The following is a 20,476-nucleotide window of genomic DNA, read 5'->3' as shown; positions in this document are numbered from 1 at the left end:
GATCCCAATGTAATTTTCCTTCGACTCTGGGCTGCAGGCACCTGTCATTTTTATCTCCTGTGATTGCTTCTGGGGTCTTTATTTTATTTGGAAAAGAAAAGTGGCAGCTACCATTTAGAAATTCACTTTGGAGCATGGCCACTTTAATCAAGCGTGATCCATGGAGGCTTACAGATATGAAGAAAGGTATTTTAAGCTTGTTGATACCCACGAGCACCACTTTGGGAAGCTCAGTGTTAAAGAAACATTTTGCTCTCGAGTATTAAAGTATGTGGTGATGCATTTCATGAATGCTGCTTCTTAGCATATGACCCTGAATTTAAAGCCAAAAATTAAATTCAGCACTAAGTAAATAATATATTGAAACAGCAAGTGCGAGAGATCCATAGCTGAATAGCACTGCTCATGCTTTCAATCCTGGTTTCCCATTTAAAAAAGATTTCAGCCTCAAGGATTTTAGTTGCTAGAGAACCATTACTAGGCATCGTCAGTGATGTTGAACTACATTTTACCCCACTTCTGTGTGGAAAGTATATTGCATATAATTCCCCGATCTCATTCTGAAATGGTTGATGTCAGTGGTATGGATAAGTATGTCCTAGATCTGAGATGTTCAAGGGCTTCACCAGAAACCCACCTCGTTTTACCTGTATTTCATTCAACCAAAGTAAAAACATGCCAGTTTTATTTTCCCACAATGCTATAGAACAGAAGTGGGGAGATTGTGTTTCTCCAACTGTTGCTGGACTGTGATTGGAAGCAGTGTGGTGTAGTGGTTGAAGTGCTGGATTAGGGTTGGGGAAACACAGGTTTTGGTTCCCCTCAACCACAGAAGCTCCCTGGATGAGCCAATCCCATTCTCTCCCATTCTCTCAAGAGCCAGTGTGGTATAATGCTGGACTAGGAGCAAGTTGATTGATTATGTGTTATCAAGTCAGTGTCGACTCTTGGCAACCACATAAGTAGGTTTTCTCCAGGAGGATCTATTCCAACCTGGTCCTTCACATCTTCCAACAGTTCACCCATCTCTGCTGTAATTGAGTCCATTGAAGGGCCAAGTTAGGGACAGATCAACATGGAGAAAATCTGTGTGATCACTAAGAGTTGACACCTTCTTGATGGTAGATAATCAAAAAAGGCAGGAATAGTTTTATTTTTAATCCAAGTCAGCCCAAAATATGTAGGTTTGCATACAAAAGCCCACTTCTGCCAAATTGTGTAAGATGGTTCCTCTGAAGAATAGCTGAAGCATTTTTATAAACAAGCTTGGGAGTTTTGATGGAAGTTTACAAAAGGAGTAAATAACTAACTAAGATTAGAGATATAGTGTTTCTCACAACCCTTGGAGGTATTGGATGAAATTCATGAGAAGGGAACAGAGAAGAAAAGAAAGCATGAATCATGATTAACCTGTGGAACTTGCAGCCATAGGATATAGCAAGAATCACTGGGGATAGAGTCCACAGTGCTGGATTAGGGCAGTCTCTGGGTAAGATAGTGGGACAGAAGTTCAGAGGTTCTCACATTTGGAACTAAGCAATGTCTTAGACATTTTAACCCATAGAGCTTTTGTGATCTCCAGATGGGTATGGATTGCAATGCCTCAAGCTAGTTATAAATGTAAACTACTCCAGCAGCTTTGTTGAGAACGTGCAACGGAGTTGAAATATTGTTTTAATCCCTGGCTTGAGACATCTGACTGCTCACTCTGGGAAGCTGCACAGTGATTAGATGGACCTTTTGCCTGATCCATCTGGGCTATTCTTAGGTTTGTTTTGGGGCTGGGGAGGTGGGAAATGATCATTGCCTGAGTCCATAAAAACTCCCAGTGTCCCCAATTTCCCCCTTTCAGATGTGCATTTTTTAAAATACAACTTTGGAAATTCAATCAGGCACAACCAAACAGTTCAGTAGTGGTGTGCATGTGTGTGTGCACACCTGACATATTCCAGTTGCACAACCTGGCAGCATTCACACAACTTGGTTACAGACTCCACCCATTTTCTGAGTTTACAGAACAGACTCGCCTTACGTCATCATTAAGCTACCAAAAAACCTAAACAGGTTCTGCAAATATATTTGCTGGGTCTTGACCACCATAAGTATGTTTGTGGGAAGACAGCCTCTTGAGTCTTTGTAGTTACTCAGAATGCATTTGTCCCTTTTTTGACTCCTCTTTCTTGCTGTCTCTTTAGAGCAGAGAGGACCAACTCTGTTTGTGTAGCCTGGCATTCCAAGCAGACTTGCCAAGTGGAACATATGGTTTAGCTTTATCTTTCATTGTGTGTGTGTACTTTTGAGTTGTGAGAGCATGTCGGTCAGCATTCTGTGACACTAGGCTACTATTTATCTGCGTGCGAGGAAATCTTCCCTTTTTTTCTCTGTAAGAGACAGCTGGGAACTTGGCAAAGAGAGCTTGAATTAAGTCAGATCACCACAAGAGTCTTTTCCCACTTCCCTCTAGAAGATCCTTTTAATTGGAGGAAGCAAAGATTGAACTTAAAACCTTCTCCGTGCCAAACAGACACTTTGCCTGCTGAGCTATATAGTCCAACAGTAGTTCAGTCTGAACCCAAGAGGCCAAATGCTTGAACTATAGAAATAGAAGCAATCTAGGGAGAAGTCGGAGATGTGTGATAGAGCACATGCTTTGCAAGGGGCAGGTCATGCGTGTAGTCCACAAGAAGTCTACACAGAACTGGGAAAACAATCTCAGTCATGCCCAGTGCCTTGGATTACACTTTCCATCATGCTCAACCAGCATAGCTGGGAGTGATAGGAATTGTCATCCAAAACAGCAGCCAGTTGGGGTAGAACAGTATAGTCCAAGCTGGATGGAAAAATGGTCCACCTTGGTATGAAGCAGCTTTTCATCCTTGCACAGCCTTGCTTATGACTGGCAATAATAATAATAAATAATTATTAAACTTGTATGCCACCCGATTCTCAACAAGTCTGGGCAGCTCACAACAATCAAATTACAATAATATCAATAAAAGATAAAGATAAAAGATGGCAAGAATGATGATGGTGTATAGCCCAGCAGAGAGCAGGCCAGCAACTTGTGCAGATTTACATAGTGAGGCAGCAAAGAAAGCCTACTATTTGAGTCCGAGGGTGCCTCCTGCTCTCTCTTTCTCAAATTATGAAGATGGGAAGCCCATGATGTTATGTTTTAGCAGAATCACCACAGATCCTCTGCCAGCCATCAGCTCTGTGCATTAATACCATGTTTGAAAATAATCTGTCAGCTAGCCTGGGAATAAGATGCATACCAAAGGTCTAACATCTTCCTTCCACAAGTGTGTTATGGATACAAAATCTATTTTGTTTCTAAAAGTGTTATTTCTTTCATTTATGTCATTAGCGTCCCCCTTTTTGGTATTACCTTCATTCAGGGTTACCCTCAGTGTTTTTCCATAGATGTGAGCAGAAACCTATCATTCTATTGTCATTGATTGATTGATTGATTGATTGATTGATTGATTGATTGATTGGACTTGTATACTACCCGAGTCTCAATGATCTGGGCAGCTCACAGCAATCAAAGGAATTACAATAAAATCAATAAAACATAAGAAATAAAAATAAAATATAAGTTTAGTGTTTCCCTCCAGATGAACCTGGGAATGTGCTGCTACTGGTCCTAGAGAACTGACTTGCTAAAGTTTAAAGAAGTAAGGCAGATATCTCTGATTCAGAGGCAGAAAATTAGAAATTAAATTAATTTGGTATGTCTATTTTTCTTCACACCTTTGTAGACTCAGTTAAGAGCTTTGCCACATCTTGTAAGAACAAATACCATACAGTAACTATGTTTTAGGCAAACTGTTTCTGGTATTCCCAGATATAGGATACTGCCCTCAAATGTGGAAGCTCTAGGACAGTGTTTCTCAACCTTGGCAACTTTAAGATGTGTGGACTTCAACTCCCAGAATTCCCCAGCCAACATGCTTCTGATAAAAAAATATTTGTTTTTCTTTTTTTCCATTCCCTTTGTGTGTGCATCCTTTTTGTTCATCTACTGCCAAGTTTATGGTTTTCAGTTTTGCAATCTGTCTGCATGGCATTTTGTCATAGCAGTTAGTGTCCTGAGTAGAAAAAAATATAAAACTAAGTAGTAAAACTTTTCCCAGCTCTTGCAAGCTTCCTTTCCCTCTCAGTTGCTTCCTAACTTATGTTTTGGATGTTCTGAAGATTCCATTTGCACAAAATTTCATATATATTGACCTGAACAACTGTGCCATAAATAAGTTTATTCTGGATTGTTGAGCAAAAGAGGGTGGGAAGCATATGAGAGACATGCAAATATCATATTACACGGCCTGTTCTTTGCTTTCTCTTTAAAAACAAGGCCAACAGGGAAGAAGCAAAAGATCAGGCCTTTCTACAAGAGGTGGGGGGCTTTGCCTACAAATGATCATTGTAGATCTGTTGGAGGCTTGAATAGATGAGGAAGACTCTTTCATAATGCTGTTGCCATTTTAAACAAACAAATTGAAGAGGAAAATGAAAATGGCAGGTTGGGCTACAGCTGCTCCCCTTTTATGAGTTGTGAAAATGGTTAGAAGTACTACAAATGATCTGATGAAAAGTCTGCTGCAGTTTGGGGAACCCATCTCCCATATTCTCCAAGCATTAGCAATACTAGCTGGGACGAGTCAGCATCACCTTGAGAGTCACAGTTAATCCAGCCTTAATTGTTGAAGCCCATGTTTGAGGACTTGGTTGCCACCCCTCTATCTTCTGGCTTTCTAGAGAGTTACAGGAGGCCTTCTGATGACACACTGACATCCCCAGAAAGGGTGAACCAAATTTTTAGGCCTCAACCTTTTTGAGTTTGAAGAGTTGGAATTACACAGGAGACTTCAGAAAGAAACCATTCCATCTCTATCTACTGTTAAATCCTCCAGGGAATGTGTTCACAGTAGATATTTGGGGAGTATCCTTGGAGCCTTCCTACTCCCAGTCTTCTCCCTCCAGTAACGCCACTGGAATTTGGTCATTGTGTAGCTGCCCAGTCTTGGAGTAGCAAATGGTGGTTGTAGACTGCCCATCTCTGAACTAGTCCAGCATCTTGTTTGTTATACCTACATGCATTCAAAAAGAGTTCAGAGTTTGAGGGCTAGACTGGCTTTCTTGTACACCCATAGATTCTGGAATTAGGGGTACACTATCTTTGTGTATGCAGGTTCCATCCTTTGCGATTACAGATTAATATCAGAAGAGTCTTCCTGGATCATGCAGAAAGTTTGTCTAGGCTCCAGTGAAAACTAAACAGATGTTTCTTGGAATCTCAAGTAGGGTGTGAAGACAATAAGTCTCCACTATTGGTGATGGCCTGTAGCAAATACTAATATAGGGAAGTTGCCCCTAAAGAGCAAGGGAAGTTGTTGTTAAGTTCTTGTGGCTTAATGGCCATTGAGGGCCCACCTAGTCTTCTGAAAGTCATCTAAACTGGTAGCTCTTCTTAAAACTTAGAGCAGCAGATTTCAGGCATTAGTTATGTACTGCATGAAAAAAATGGTTTCTCGATTGCTGAATAACTTTCAGCACTGTAGCATTATCCAAGAAGGGAAAAAGGATATTTCCCTGCCCGCTTTTTCCAGAGTTTAAAGTTATAATATGGTCAGAGGTCAGGGAGCAGAAGTGAAATAGGAAGAAGCAGTCAAAGGGTGTGTGTAGGGAGAAGGAAGTTCAGGCCTGATAGGCTATAGGAAGGACAGATCCTGATTGTTGTGGGTACATAGACTCCATATGAGCTACATCTGCCTATGTGACTTGTACACTTAATACACAAGTCATTCCACTATAGATTTTAACTTCCCATGAACTATGTGGTAGTTTAACCTTTTGCAAATGATTAGGTTCAGAATTACTTAAGTTCTATTTGTTAATTCGTCTTAATCTATAGTTGGCATGTCCCATGAGCTATATTTAATTTATCCTGTTCCTCTGTTGTTGCTTATTTGGCTGACAAGTGCAGTGTGGCTTCTAGGCTGTTGCCTCAGGAAGAGCAAATGAATTGGGTATTTTGTATGGCTGGAAAAAAGTTTTCAGTTTAGCTTGGTTTGGTTTTGGTTTTAATGATTCTGTTTGGATCTCAAGCCGCAATGAAGTTTCACTGGGATGTGTCATGATGCCAACTCAAACTGTGGTTTGCTACCAGCCTTCCGGTTCAGATGAGAAAACATGGTTTGAACTGGGTGGCATTTGTAACTATGATTTGGATTGGCTGCCTCTGAAGAGAAGTCTGAATTAGTCAGAGAAAACATTGTGCCATGAGCATGAGGTAAGATTGATGAGAAAATAACAAACAAAAACATATACTTGCCCTAAATTATCTTGAAGTATAGTTCAGGTTCTAAACTAAAGCCATAGTCTGATGAAGTCTGAATTTGGTCCATGCTCTTTCTCTGGTGTAAGTAACCTGGTGTGCTAAGCAGGCCAGTATCTCTGAGCCATAGTTTGTTATAAGGCCTGAGGAGCTGACCAGTATAGTGAAGGTGTTGGACTAGGAGTTGAAAGATCCAGGTTCTAGCCCCCCATCAGCCATGGAAGCCCACTGGGTGACTTTGGGCCAGTCACATAGTCTCAGCCTAAGAACCAATGTGCAGTTGTGGTAAAAGTGCTGGACAAGTAGTGGGGAGATCTGGGTTCTAGTCCCCCTCAGCCATGGAAGCTCCCTGGGTGACTTTGGACCAGTCACTCATCCCAAGAGCCAGTCTGATGTAATAGTGAAGGTATTGGGCTGCAATTGGGGAGACCCAGGTTCAAGCTGCTTGGCTCACTTTGGACCAATGCAGAACTCTTGTTCAGTCCAATTTTGAGCTCCTTGAGACAAAATGGGATGAGGAGTTGTTGTTGTTAAACCAATGGAAGGAGCACCAGAGAGGAAGAAAGTCCTTTTCAAAATCACATCAACCCCAATCCACTGATTATCTTTTGTAGTGGCAGAAATCATGTCACAGCACATAAAATTCATTCACCGTTTGCCATGAAAGAGAAGATAGCCAAGGGGGCAGAGGATTCCAGAAGGTAAAATACATTTAGAAGAAGACCCTAAGTTCAGAAAGCTTTGAGGGCTTATAGAATTGTTGTTACTATCACACTTGGCAAATGGAGTTATCCATTTCCGTAAGCAGTGGAAATTTCTGTCTAAATCTGCAGGATTGACTCCCTTTATGGCATTCAGTTTGCTGACCACAGATAGACCAGTTGTTCAATGATGCAGATGTTTCCTCTCCCAGATGCAGATGCTTATTGTGCATGTACAATACAACATCAGCAACCCCACAGGTGACTCAAGAACCTTCTAAGAATGTTGGAAAGCGAGATCATCCCAATGAAGTGCAGGGTAGCTTTAGAAATGTTTGAGATAAGTGGGCTTTCCACTTATTTTGGCAGTGGGAGTATTTATTTTATTATGTTGAAAAATAATATGCATCCTCCCCCAGCCTAACAGACTATAAAAATATCTATCCAAAGCACTTTGCAGACATTTCAGTATATGAAAAGCACAATACCCAAACCAATCTAAGCATCTTCTCAAACCAAAAAGGAAAAAGGCAATAAGACACAAATTCAAGCAGATTTCTATCTATTGGCTGTGTTTAAGATCTAAAACTCGCTGCCTGGGAAGACCCATTTCATCTTTTTTTATGGCCTTCTATAGGCCATCCGAAGCTTAATTTTTAGGTTGTACCATGTCAAGCATGCTTAAATTGATTCTCTAGGATGAGTTGAGTTTTAATTTGTGGTTCATATTCTATAAAAGGTCCTGCAATGAAATGTTATACAGGTAGTCCTCGTTTAGCAACCACAATTGGGACCAGCAACTTGGTTATTAAGCAAAGTGGTCGCTTAGTGAAACCATGATTGCGCTTATGATCTTACTTCAATTTTCCTTTGCTTTACAGACCTACAAAAATCATAAATATGAGGATTGGTCATAAAGCTACTTTTTCATCACCATCGTAACTGCTAAACAAGGACTACCTGTAATGAGGAATCTTCTTTTTTAGAGTGTCCTTTTCCACAAAGTCAAATCCAGTTCCACCACCCCAACAGTGATTATTCCATAATAATTAGTAAACTCAAGTTTTCATTGGAGTTTTGGAGAAGGAGGCATGATTAACCCATAATGGAGGCTTCCTTTAATTTTTATTGTTCTTGGGCAACAATGACACATATTACTTCAGTGACATTAAAGGTTACTTAAAAGGAAGCTTGCTATACTGCATTTTGGAGACCTTCTGCTCACTCTGTTGAACAGATACCAGATTTCTGCTCCAAAATCCTGCCCTGACAGCACCATCAACTGGGCAGCGTGCATAAATATGCTTACTTGAACATTAAAGGAAAGAGAGCATTCATTTTCTAGAGAAATTGGAAGGAAAAATACTGGGCTGTGTGAACGTTTGTCACATCACCCAGTGAATTGTGTAATATGAAAAGGGAGAAAGGAACTTAAAATAGTTTTTAAACACTCACTGAAAGATGCATAATGCATTAGTAATTGCTGTCTGCTAATCTAAGAAATTATTACTCAGGAATTAAGTAAAGAACAGTTTCCTGTGGTGTGCTGTCAATCCAGGTTTTAGAAATTGTGCATCCCTGCCCTTTTGAGTTAAAACTGTCAGCCTTCACTTGGTTGTCTTCTACTCACAGTGCCATGGAAAATGGACAAAAACTTTTGAAAAGATCATATGCATTTTAATTTAAATATAAATAGTATGATTGGTCTTCAGACCTATATTTAAGAATCTTTCTCTTAGGCAGCTTTTGCAGCACTAGCTAATTATTTAATTGTTCATCAGAGTTATATCCTATCTTTCTTTCAGCTGCTCAAGACGGCACATGCACCACTCTGTCTTCCTGTTGTTGTTTTTCCCACAACAGTCCTGTGAGGGAAGTTTGGCTGAGAGAGAATGACAGGTCCAAAGTCACAAGAGAGCTTCCATAGATGAGGGGGAACTAAAACTTGAGTCTTCCCACTCCTTGTCTAGCACCTTAACCACACCATACTGGCTATTGGGTTGAATGAGAGTGCCTGGCCCAAAGTCAACCCACAGTGAGCTTCTATGGCTGATGGGGGACATGAATCTGTGTCTCTCTGGTGCCAGTCCAACGCCTTAACTACTGTGCCACTTGGCTTGTCAGGCTGTGCACCTCCAACTTAAAATGATGTGCAGACCCAATATATGTCCTACATGTCAGACTTCATGTGGGTGACCTTGGAATTATCAGTAAAAGAAAAACAGATTTTGCACCTCTGAAGTCCGCTCACTACTGATGTAGAAGTCCAAATGTTAAAGCCAATGTAATCAATCATGCTAAGACTCAACGGCCATCATTGGTGAACAAGGAACGATGTAAATCTGAGACATCTTCATAAATTAACCATTGTTTCCTGGGTTAAAACAAAGTGTTGTTTCTGATCTTTTGTGTGGCCCTTTCCTGTTCATGCAGGCAGAAGAAAAAATAATGGTGGATACCACTAGCAAGTCAGATTAACTAATATCCCCAAAAGCAGATAGAACAGAGCAGTGTGTGATGGTCCCTTTTCGCCATATGTTCTATCAAAAGCAGTGGTTGCCTCCTATGCATGGAAGCATCCTAAACAGCACAGTTCGCTTCTCAAGTACTTTCTCAGAACTCACAGCTGCATATGAGCAAGTGTGAAGGAAATTACGAAGTTTCCTAGATCTCTTCCATAGCTTGACTTGTAGTGTTTTTATTTGAGGAATGAAACTAAGTCTTCGGCTAAGATGTGTAACTGAAGGAATTCCTGATCTTCAGATGATAGCTGAGCTCAAAGGTGAAAATAACCCATTTCTTTCCTGCAGATGTTTGTTCTGATAGGGACCTAAAGTTCATCTGTGAATTAATTTCTCATATTTTTCTTGAACATCTTCCGCAGCTAAATTCTAATTTCTCCTACTGTGGTTGAAAACAGGAAATCCTTCCTTGCTGCAACTAAATCAACAAGAGGAGGAGGGGAAAATGGCGATTAAGGCTGTAGAACCCATCTTCACTTAGTCCAGGGTAAATCCCATTCAGTACATTGGGTCTGGCTTCTGAGTAAACATGCTTTCAAAACATGCTAACTAGGCCAAAATCCACAGCTTAGAGGACATCTTGACCGTCACAGTCCTCTCCTTCCTTTCCAAAATGTAGAAAGAAGCTGCTTATACAATGGGAATGCCACCATGTAAAAAAACAACAACACTTATTTATTTATTTATTTGATGCAATAGAAGTGGTTAACTGCCCCCTATTTAAACTGCTGCCTAGTTCAAAGATCAGGAGATCTAAAAAAGCAGAACAGGAACCTTGGAATTTACCCTTCAACAGGGAGTATGTGGGTGGTGAGACAGATAGATAGATAGATAGATAGATAGATAGATAGATAGATAGATAGATAGATAGATAGATAGATTTGTAAATGTATTCCTGTTTTTACTCTGTTCTTTACGTTATTGCTGATTTTGTTTTGTACATTTATAAAGGGTTGTAATATATGCTTTCATTAATGGTTTTAATATCTGTTTTAATTGTTTGATATTTATGGTAGACCACCTTGAGATGCTTTTAATGGTAAGTGGTACAGAAATAAAATAAAATAAATAGCTGATGCAATAAAGAAAAGCAGAAAATCACCTAGAAAAGATCCACTTTTTTTTTTTTTTTTTGGTCATCCCAGCACAATAGCATCTATCTAATTCAAGATTTCCATGATGCCTTCCCCAACTCATCATCTTGGCAATATTTTGTTTTGTTATGTCTGCTTGCTTTTATGACAGTTCTGCGGCCCAAGAGTGACTTCTTGCTGAACCTTGTAAAATGAGTTTCTGTGTCTTGCAGGAGCAATTGGGAAATTCTTAATCAGAAAAGCAAAGGAAAGGTTTTGCACAGTGTTTACCATTATTACAGAGGAAGAAAAGCAATTGTGTATGGCGAGGGCAGATTTGGGGGCATCTTCTTTGACAGGGGACAAGGAATGATCCACCAGCAGTTCAGAGATCATTAGAGCTAATGATGTTCTCTGGAAGTTCATCGGGTTCACAGAACACCACAAAGATTAGTCTCCATTTTTAAAAAATAAAAAATAAGAAAAAGCTTACATGTTCAGGGAGAGTAGACATTACCTTCACATCAGGAGCAGGTTGGCTTTTATGAATTCCTGAGCATGTGTAGAGTTCTGCAGTCATTTCCCAAGAATGGCAACCAGTGGAACAAGCTGAAATTTAGGTGTGTAGAAGAATGTGGGCAAGGTGTCACCTTCACATAACCCTTTAAAAACATCCTATTAATAATGTGTAATCTCTTTTTTGAATAATGTGTAACTAGCTGGAATACTCTTTGCTTAAATGTGTTTTTAAAGGTGCATTTGTAAGAAAATAATCTATTGCAGACTTACTTTAAAGTTAACTTAACTTGATTCTTTTCCAAGGAAGCAGGCAATCGCAAACCACTTTTGAAATCTTGCCAAGAAAACTGCAGGGACTAGTCCAGGCAGTCACCAGGAGTCAAAACTGACTTGAAGGCACACGCACACAAAAACCTTGCAGCCCAATGTTATACAAGTTTAGTCAGGACTGCTTCTCATTTTCTTTCTTGGAATTTACTCTCAAGTAAATGTCCATCACATGGAAGGCATAGGCTGTAATCTTGAGCTCATCTACAGTACAAGAGGAAAGGTCCCACTGAGATCTATTTGGAAAGTCTGGTTTCTAATTAAGCATGCATTAATCTTGATGGTTCACTGGGAGCTAAACATGTTTTTTCTCCTTTTCTCTTCCAGGTGCAAATTTTTCAGTCTGACTGAGACACCTGAAGACTACACAGTCATAGTGGATGAAGAAGGCTTTCTAGGTAAGCTAATGCAGCCCCCCATTCTATTCATTTTGTTAGCCAGCCCAGAAGGTTATAATACTATTTATATCATTCTACTTTCCATCTTTCCCCAAACCAGTCCCCTTCAATGGGTTCAATGACCTTTTCAGACTGTCCCAGCCAGCATGGTCAGTAATCAAAGGCAATGGGAATAGTAGTCCAATACCTAGGAAGAGCATACCAACTTTCAAGCTCATTTCCCAAGTACAGATCATTTCAGTAGCCAAACTACACTATTAATGCCACAGTGGATGATTTAGGAAAATTCCAATATTTTCAGTAGTATGAAAAATTATTAAGATAAATATTTAAGTAAGATCCCCCCCCCCAAAAAAAATCCAGGCCAATAAGGCCATATCATCCTCATTTGACAGAATGTGATGGACAGTGAGAGGAGGATGGAATATAGTATTTTGGAGGAGGGCAAGGTAAGTTGGCTGGCTAAACAGTGCAGCAATTTGTTTCAAATACCACTTACCATTTCTGTCCTAGGTGGGCTCAGACAGATCTAATATTCCATCCTCAACAGAAACTCATAGCTTTCAGGGTGCTGCTCCACTGATAGCTGGATATGAAAGCCTGTTTGTGATGTTCCACTGTAGGGATCAGATGAGATTGTTGCTACTCTACCAGCCTCCTTGCTGTCCAGCTGTTCCTTATCTGAGCTGCTAGACACCACAACCAGGCTGGTAGTTCCCTAGACTTTAGGTCTTGAAGAATTTCAACCTGCCTTCTCTGGGCATGGAGTCAGAAGCAGTTTGGTCTTTTCAAGACCATTGTGGGAACTATGAACCTAACCCAGGTCACCGAGGGCTCCACACACATCAGATCTGTTTTTTTTATCTTGGGGCAATTATAGTGTGATCTGGATTTGGGTGGGGGTACTATTATTCCCTTGAACAGATTCCTCTTAGCCTTGGAGTTTTCTGTGGCAGCACCCCACCTTAGAGAGGAAGGGCCTGTTTAATTGGTCTGCCCCAAGAACCTTGTGGACCTAGTTGGGTTTCAGAGGGAGCTTGGTATTGTCCCTGAGGTCCTGGTGTATAATTTGATTGAGGCTTTGGTTGCTGCTTGAAATGAATGGGTGACGGTGCCCTTCAATTAGATGGTCCCTATGTGGATTGTTGGTATTTGTGCATCCAGGAGAGTCTCCTGGTTTTTGGACAAGCTCCAGAAAATGAAACAGCAGAAAAGATCCTTAGAGCTCCGCTGGCAGAAAAAGAAGAGTGAACCTAACCAAACACGGATAACAACCTTTGTTAAGGATTTTTGATTGATTATATGCCATCAAGTCATCTTGACTCTTAGCACTCACACAGATTTTCTCCAAGACAATCTGGCTCCATCCTCATCCTTCAGGTCTTCCAACAGTGCACCCATCACTGCTATAATGGAGTTTATCCACCTTGCTGCTGGTCTTCCTCTTCTTCTATTTCCTTACACTTTTCCAAGCATTATAGACTTGGAAGAGAGCTGGATCTTCACATAATGTGCCCAAAATATGATATTTTGAGCCTAGTCATTTGTGCCTTGAGTGAGAACTCTGGATTGATTTGTTTTATGGTACATTTTTTTGTTTTCTTGGCTAGGATGATCACTAGATAGTAACAAAAAGTTCATTTGTTGTTGTTATTATTATAACTTCTATACCAGCAGACTCTCAATGACTATTTTTGTATTTTATTTTTGTATTTTATTTTGTATTTATTTATTTTGTATTTTTTCTATCGCTTCCCTGCCATCTAGCGAACATCCAGATGAAAGAACAGACCACTCACAACCCAGTAGATCAATGTGGTTTGCTTGTTTGTGGATCAGTATGTTGTACCGACACAGCTTCTGCAGTTAATTTAGGATCTGGGGAAAAATGTTGTGCAAATAAGGCTTGTAGCAGAGCTTTGCAAACACCTGGTCAAAAGGAACCAAGAATTGCTTTGCAAGTAAATAAACTGTGGGTGGGTATGGGTTCACATATTGTTCTAAACCCAGTGATTTTGGTTTTGTATGCCATATGAACCTTGCCCCTGTAAACCATGGTTTAGAACTTAATCTTTTTGTCCAGTTCCAGCCACTATGCGTGTGCAACACTGGGTTAATTAAACCTTAATATAAAGAATACAGCTGGGGTCACACAACATATTACAAACCAAATCACAGAGGCTGGATGTTGATTGGTTATGTGCCATCAAATCAAAATCAGCTTTTAGCAACCACATAGATTTTCTCCAGGGTGATGTGTCCTCAAGCTGGTCCTTCAGTTCTCCCAATGGGGCACCCATCGCCACTATGACAAAGTCCATCCACCTTGCTGTTGTCCTCTTCTTCTCTTTGTTTGCATTAATTCCCAGTATTATAGAGTTCTCAGAAAAGATGGGTCTTGGTTTAATGTCTGCAAAATACAATTATTGGAGCCTGGTCATTTGTGCCTCAAGTGAGAACTCTGGGTTGATTTGTTCAGTGATCCATCGGTTGTTTTCTTGGCTGCCCACAGTATTCTCAGGAGCCTTGTCCAACATCAGAGATTGAAAGTGTCAATACTCTTCCTATCCTGCTTCTTCAAAGTCCAACTTTTGCTTCCATAGAGCTTCACAGGGAATACCATGGCCTGTGAACAGTTCTGGTCTTTGTAGGTATAAACACATCACAGCATCTGAATATCTTTTTCCAGGCTTTCATGGCTGCCCTACCAAGTGCTAGTCTGTGGCATATTTCTTGACTGCTTGTTCTTTTATTATTGAGGGTTGATCCTACAAGGCAGAAGCTATCCACCACTTCAGCATCTTTATTGTTGATTCTAATCATCATCATCGTGTTAAGAACTACCTCATGACAAAAAGAGTATTGAAACCTGAGTATTTATCCACTTCTACTGCATCCATAGATTGCCAGCCCATGGCCTTCTTTAAGGTGACCCAAGAACACATACAATACAAGGCCCCTGTGAGGATTATTCTAGGCATCTCTCAGATAAAGTCGCTTGGGCCAGCTCTGACGTGACACAAGGCTTGGTTATTTGTGGGAATGCCCATCTATTTCTGCCCATCCCGCTAGGTTGTACAGGGTAGGCAGGCTGTAGGTGCCCTCTCTGAGGCAGTGTCCTCTAATGGGATCTTGGTTGCTGTGCCTGCTCTTTGGAATGAATTCCACCCCCATTCCAAGATTCTTAGATTGGCCCTGATCCTATCACTCTTTTGTGGAACAGTGAAGACCCGACTTTTCTCCCATGCATTGGGCCAGGATGTTAACAGGACATCATGTTAAATGAACCCATTCTGCTGTGAGAGTGAGTGCTTGTTATACCCAGCCTTGGCTATCTGTGTGATTGTGCTTGCTTATATTGGTTTATTTTTATTTTTTTTTATGTTTGATTTTCATTGGGCTTTTGTTTTGTTTTGTTTTATTGATGTACGCCACTCAGAGTAATATATTGTTGGGTGGCCTTATGCATTCTATAAATAAATAAAGAATATTAAAGCGGGGGGAAGGATCTAATTTCTACCAAAGTTGGAATCAATTTATTAATTACATGAATAGGTGTCTACTATCACAATATTACTGAAGACATAGATATTCAAAAGATGTTATCTTTAAACTTCCTATTTCAAAAGTATCCATGGTGTATCTCTTGGAAGGAGGACCACCATATTTTATAGCTTTTATGAAGGTAGAATTAGTCAAGAAGAAAGGCACAGATCATTGGGTGATGAGGACTAGAACCTTAGAAATCTGGAGACAAACTCTTCTGCTAATAATACCATTTTTGTATATAGTCATATCTTAGAGAAAAAGCATCACGTAATGGAGCATATGAAATAGATGGCCACTACTGTTTCTGATTAGAATCAAGCTACATTTAGCAAACTAGAGGAAATAGATTTTTTTTTTCCTTTCTACTTATGAATGTCAGGGAGAAATTATGTGGAAAATTCTTTAAACTAATGGCCTGAGAAATGCTCTGCTAAAGCTATTTTCTACCCCCTCTTCTAATTGCATCTTAAACGTTAATAGCCTCAGCAGCCTGAGAGTCGCCCTCACGCACGTGTCACAGTTCGCTTGGAGCAATTTATTTCCTGAGATAATGAACTGGATCAGGAGAAGTTGGAGGAGGAAGAGGTGATGGTGCTGATCAGTTGGATGTCCTGTAAGAATGAATCTGTTAGGCTTACAGGGAAATATATGCAAAGATTAGAGTTTGGAGAAAACATTTTTGTCTAGCTTCAAATGAGGCTGGATTTGCTGCAACACATCTATGCGTTTATCCTTCATGATAGTTCACTGCTCTCTTTCAGGTATGGTCTCCTCCTCTGGTGACTCAATAGATGGCACTACCAAGCCAGCCTCTGGGAAACTAAGCAGGGTCCACTTGGTTAGATGGAGGACCACCAAGATTCCAGAACTGTAGGCTAGAATAGTGGCTAAAAAAGCATTGCAGAAGGCAATGGCAAGCCACTTCCATTTTGCTGCCAAGAAAAGTACATGAAAATATCTCTGAAGTCATCAAGAGTTAAGTTCGATTCCAAGGAGATATTACTACTTTATCATTTAACTTCTCAGTTGAGAGTCAAGAGGCCCCAACTTTACTTAAGTGTGGTACCTCATCCAACACTTTCTCCACGTTTTTTAAAAAAATTTTTTATCCCACCTTTATTATTTTTATAAATAACTCAAGGCGGTGAACATACCTAATACTCCTTCCTCCTATTTTCTCCACAACAACAACCCTGTGAGGTGAGTTGGGCTGCTTTCATGCCTAAGTCAGGACTAGAACTCACTAGAACAAAGATGTTCCTCATCTCTGGAAAATTTCAGAACAATGGGGAAGCAGTTGGTTTTTTTAAAAAAAAACTGATTTCCTCTAGATGCATCAGACCCCAGTTTCTAGAACTACAGAGGCCCTGTTGTCCACTCTCATTTGTAGTCTATCATGGTTATAATCTCTTAACAGTTCTGTGAAGACTGCAATCACCAAGAATCAAACTTGACTTGAAGGAATCTTTACATTTGCATCTCCCTTTGGGTTCTGGTTATAATCTGGAGCCCAAGTCATGAAAAGAGAATTGTCAATCCAGTGGCAAGGAGTTGACAACAAAGAAAGATCCAAAGGTGCCTGCCTTCTCTTTCACTGTTCACACTTCTATAGCCTCTGTTCTCCTTTTTCCCTGATACCCCAGGATGTTGCTATGTTATGATGTTGCTTCATTCCAAGGAGGAAAATAATGGCATTTGGGCATAGCATGATTCTTGCAAATTATTGGGGAGGTTAAAAATGATCGCTTCCTGGAGGAGTACCAGTTCCACTCCCTCCTTTCTTTCAAATAATATTCTCTCCCATGTTGGGCTACAATTCAGGGTATGAGAAAGAGGCTGTGTTTCACTCAGCTGTATTTATAAGGCATCAACGTCCAAGTGAGTGGATTGGTCACAAACCAAATTCCAGAAGGAAAACTGCTGAGAATAAAACTACTGTCTTCCCTGATGGCCTGTAGTGCAATAGTTGTGGGCCTAAGAAGGAGTGAAAGATTGGATATGGTCAGGGGGAAAAACCTGGATCTGATTTAAAGTAATTCTCAAAGTAGTTGAATTGAGTACATACCCCAGTTATTCCCCTTCTGCTGCATTAAATAGGTTTGTAACTTTAGTGTACTACATTGGGCCCTAAGTGAAAAAGTTGTGCACTCTAATACAGTATGAGGGTGATATAGAGTGGCCACTCATTTCGGGTTATCTCCCTCCTTTCTTCTTTGGTATAACCACAAGATTGGAATTGGGAGTTTCTACTTCTGACAGCTGAGCTCTGTTTCCTTGAAACAAGCCAGCTTCTTAAACTGTTGGTTAAACAAACTGTAGTTAAGTACTGTGAACTGATGAGGATCAAAAAACATAGCAAACTCTCATTAATCCAAAATGGAGCTGGAGGGTTCTCATCATCATTGTGCTGTTGGAAGAAAGAGTGCTGCCCACAACCAGGACTCTCCAAGGCATAGTTAAATTGGGCTTCTCCAACCTGATGTCCTCAAGACATTGTGGACTCTCACTGTCGGCCATGTTGACTGAAAGCTAATGGGAGTATAAAGTTAGGGAAGATTTGCATAATCATGGTTTAAGACAGCTTTCAACTGCCATAATTTCCAGTCTGCATGATTTAAAAATTACATTTGGACCAAGTGAATGAATGCTTCTTGTTAACTTCATTCAGTGTACACTAGCGAGGTACAGTGGCTCTAGCTCTAACAATGAAAGTCAAGGTGTGCAGTGAAAAAATTGAACTAAAATTAAATATAAAGAAGACCACATTAATGATATCAGGTCAGCAACCAGCCTTAGAATTGCTAACAAAAATGTTGAAATGGTGAATAGCTTCTGCTTTTTAGGATCAACTATCAACAGTAAAGGACCCAGCAGTCAAGAAATATGCTGCAGACTAGCACTTTATAGGGTAGCAATGAAGGCCTTGGAGAAGTTATTTAGATGCTGTGATACATCTATGTCTACAAAGATCAGAATCGTGCAGGCAAGAGTTTTCCTTCTGGCAGTCTATGGAAGCAAAAGTTGGACTTCGAAGAAGCAACATAGAGCATTTATGTTTTCAAACTTAGATATTGGAGAAGTCTTCTGAGAATACCATGGACAGCCAAGAAAATAAACAAATGGATCATAGAACAAATCAACCCAGAATTCTTATTCAAGGCACAAATGACCATTATGCACATTATGCAAAATCCCAGCTTTCTTGAGAATTCCATGATGCTGGGAAAGGTGGAAGGAAAGAGAAAAAGAGAACAACCAGCAGCAAGGTAGATGAACTCAATTACAATGGCAATGAGTGCACTATTGGAAGATCTGAAAGACCAAGTTGGATTCTCCTGGAGATAGCCTGTCTATGTGGTTGCTAAGAGTCAACACCAACTTGACGGCACAGTCAGCCAATCAGTAGCAGCTCTCATCACATTTTATGGTGAAGGCCATAGATTAGATTAGCCTTACCCACACAGGCATTCTCTAGGTTTGTTGGAACTGCAATTCCAAGGATTCCCAGCTATTGTAGTCTTAACATACCTATAGCATGCCAGATTAGGGAAAGTTAAATTAACTTTAAGTGGGCTTTCCTGGGGGTATGTAATAAACACCCTGTTTGCCAGATTTGAGATAGCAAGCAGATCTGGAATAGGAGTATGTGGGGAACTATTTTAATGGGCATTCTTCCTTCCTATGGAATATTGGGAGCTGTAGTTCTGTGAGTATATCTTCTCAAATATATTGCAAGTTTGCATTTGGTAAACTATTATAGAGAGATGCAAAACTGAAAATAATTGTCAAGGGGGCAAAGGATAGAGTGGACAGCAGTGCAAAGTGAGGGGATTTGGAAGTTGCAGAAAGCAATTTGGGGCAGTAAGTTATCAATCCTTGACACAGATGGTTTCCCTCTGTAAAGACTACACAGCTAATCTTCTAAGCAGTCTCCCATTCGCTCATTGTCCAGTCCAAAAGCTGCATAACTTTGGCAGAGACGCTGTGGAATGTCTCCTCCATCCATGTTGAAGACCGTGTGGACAAATTCTCCCATCCCCACCATTGAAACATAAATAGTATCTTCCCTCTATAGTTGGAAAATGTGGGGACAGTGAGTATCTCCAAGAGGACAATGAGAAGTTTCTGAAGTTTAGTGTCCTTTTAACAATGCATTTTTCTCACTGGAGCAGGGAACTAGTGGTTAATCATTCAGAAATTTCACAGTTCGCACAGGAGTGTCTGATGAATAGCATGTCTTTGTAATCTGTATGTCTTGCAGGTGGAAGGTTCTTTTTTAGTCAATTATATATATTAACTATTGAGGTACCATAAAATCCTGCTGAAGAATTTACTCAGAGCAATAAAAATTGAGGCATGCCTGATCTGCTACTACGATAGGTTCTTTGGTGCTTTGACTCAACTTGCCTTATGCCAGGGGCTGTGAGAAGCCTACAGCAGATTTTCAAGTCTTTTAAAGCAGGAGTGCGCCATCTTTCTCTGGCTTAGAGTCAGAAGTGCCTTTGGAGTGCTCTGTCAAGTAAGAAGGGCAGGACAAAGAGGTGGATGGAGGACAAAAACAAATTTTGATTTGTTTTAAGTGAGATAGAGTTAATGTAGTAAATAAGTTGGGATGACAATTTGGAAGCAATTTTTAGAAGGGATATATCAAAATTTTACTGGGGAGAGGTGCGATTCTGCGGTGGGCCCTCCTTATGGCACGCTACTCAAATATATGTACAGATGTATGTGAGGAGAGGAGTGTCCTTGTATTTACTGTACAAAGTAGTAATTGGCCCAGATTTGTGTTGGAGTGTGATTGTGATAAGTAACTGGCTCAACGTCTGTGCTGGAGCTTGAATTTGATGTGTAGATTGGTTCTTTCCTGATGCGATCTAGTTAAGCCTATAAGGAAATGGCTTACAATTTGAAGGGCTGAAAAGAGATGGAGGTACGCGTTTATAGGGTGGATGGAGGTCCCAAAGCAAGTTTCAGTGCAGGGAATTCTAATGCAAGATGAAAACACCTTTTCTCCGCCCTCTTCTTCCTTCCTTCACGTCCACAAAGACTG

General features: G+C 40.3%; 1 protein-coding gene across 2 annotated transcripts in view; it reads left to right on the top strand.

Annotated features, from left to right (window-relative positions):
• The window catches only part of CASTOR2 (cytosolic arginine sensor for mTORC1 subunit 2), a 75,378-nt gene that overhangs the window by 14,484 nt on the left and 40,418 nt on the right, over positions 1 to 20,476 (top strand). For both annotated transcript variants that reach the window (XM_025170071.2, XM_007421173.4), the window contains one exon: positions 11,807 to 11,877. In XM_025170071.2, coding sequence (XP_025025839.1) covers positions 11,807 to 11,877 — 71 coding nt within the window. The remainder of the gene's footprint in view (positions 1 to 11,806; positions 11,878 to 20,476) is intronic.

The sequence above is a fragment of the Python bivittatus genome, unplaced genomic scaffold (assembly GCF_059951505.1).
Source record: "Python bivittatus isolate LINGU-HERP-01145 unplaced genomic scaffold, Pbiv_v1 ctg000690_np1212, whole genome shotgun sequence".
Taxonomy (NCBI): domain Eukaryota; kingdom Metazoa; phylum Chordata; class Lepidosauria; order Squamata; family Pythonidae; genus Python; species Python bivittatus.
This window is presented reverse-complemented; position numbering and strand designations above follow the sequence as displayed.